Below are 1,607 nucleotides of genomic sequence, written 5' to 3' on the forward strand. Positions count from 1 at the left end.
CCCTCCCCCTGCAGCACAGCGCCCCCAGATTTCTGGGATTCTCACCGTCTGTGATGAAGCTCATGGCTGCGATCTGAAAAAGGGGGGAAGAGCTCAGAGACCCCGAGAGGAAACGCGCCCGCCAGGGTCTGTCCGTCCGGGGCCGCGGGCATCCGTCTGTCCGCGGGTCCCCGTCTCCGCGCCCCCTGCCGGCGGGCGCAACCCCCAATTCCTGGCCCCTTCCCCCAGCCCCCCCGCTGCCCACACTCGCTGGCCCCCCTTGGGTCCTGGGCCCCATTCCCCCCCGAGCCAGCCAGTCCCTGCCCTGGGGCCGATGGGAGCCGGCACCCCCCAGAGGGGCCAGGCTCCGGGCCCCATTCCCCGCCCTGCCGGGCTCTCACCTGCCGGGCGGCGGCGTCCCCGGGGTCAGCCGTGCTCACCATGTGCACGTTGGGGGTGGAGGTGGAGCGGTGGCGCTGGAGGGGCTGCCCCCCGCCGGGGGGGTCCGGGAAGCTGAAGGCGTCGGGGTTCAGGCACTGCTGGTGGGAGCTGGTGGAGGGTGTGGGGGGGGGGCACAGGCAGACGAGAGCTGGGTCAGCACCTCCCTTCCCCTCTCTGCACCCAAGGGACAGACCTCCCGGAGTCCCTCGCTCGTGGGCAGGGGGGGCCCAGCCCCTTCCTCCTCCCCTCCTCGACCAATCCCCTCCTCCCCGAATCGGGGGCCGCAGGGTCCCGGCCGCGGTCACCCCCAGAGCTCCCCCGGGATCCCATCAGCCCTTCAGGGTCGCTGCCCCCCAGCCCGTCAACCCACCCCCTTCGCGCCCAGGCATCCAGGTTTCCACGGAAACGCATGACACCAGATTGCTTCCGGCCGCCCCGTTTACACAGCCCCTGCCCCCGGTCGCTCTGGATCGGTGACCCGGCCTCTGTGTCAGTCCCCCCCATCCCCCCACAAGCTTTGTCCCCTCCGGAAACTTCCCGGGGTGGGACTGGGGGGCGCCCGTACCTGGTGGGCTGCGGCGTTAGGGGGGCCAGGCCGGGCCGGGCCGAGGGGGAATCCTGCCCCTGCACATCGGGGTAGGGGTCGTGGCTGTAAATCCTGTGGGGGGGGGGGGGAGAGAGAGAATGTGGGGTTCAGATGCCCCTCACTCCCATCCCGCAGTCCCTGCCAGCCCAGCCCTGCCGGTGCCCCTCACTCCCGACCCACAGCCCCCTGTTCGCCCAGCCCTGGGCTCCCCCATCACACACCCAGTTGTGCTGATGTCTCCCACCATCCCCTTCCCATTAGCACCCCGGACGCCTGGGTCCCCTAGTCCCATGGCAGGCCAGGGAGGGTCCCCGTGGGCCTGCCTCCTTTGGGTACAGGGCATGGGAGGGGCAGGGAGGGCGGGGGGGGGTCACTCACGGGCAGTGGGCTGCGTCCAGGTCCACGCAGATGCTGGGCACACGGCTGCTGCATTGCTGGTGGAATTTGTAGCCGCACGTCTGGCAGCGGAAGCCGTGGAACAGGAACTTGAGGCAGAAGTCGCAGAAGGCCAGGCTGAAAAACGTCTTACGGACCTGGGGGGGACAGACGGAGAGATGGGGGGGTGAGGAGTGACAGACACCATCCAGGGAACAGCCACCAC

The 1,607-nt window shown here is 70.2% G+C and overlaps 1 protein-coding gene across 1 annotated transcript; it reads right to left on the reverse strand.

Moving 5' to 3' along the window:
- Positions 1 to 45: 45 nt before the first annotated feature.
- LOC112125009 (serine/threonine-protein kinase A-Raf-like) lies at positions 46 to 1,539 on the reverse strand (the record flags this gene model as incomplete). The annotated part of the gene is made up of 4 exons (XM_026662431.1): positions 46 to 73; positions 381 to 528; positions 986 to 1,078; positions 1,385 to 1,539. Coding segments are annotated over 4 exons (424 nt in total), but the record flags the coding sequence as incomplete, so codon positions are not given.
- Between the last annotated feature and the right edge of the window lie 68 nt (positions 1,540 to 1,607).

Source organism: Terrapene carolina, unplaced genomic scaffold (genome assembly GCF_002925995.2).
Source record: "Terrapene carolina triunguis isolate 2854851 unplaced genomic scaffold, T_m_triunguis-2.0 Scaffold27379, whole genome shotgun sequence".
NCBI lineage: Eukaryota > Metazoa > Chordata > Testudines > Emydidae > Terrapene > Terrapene triunguis.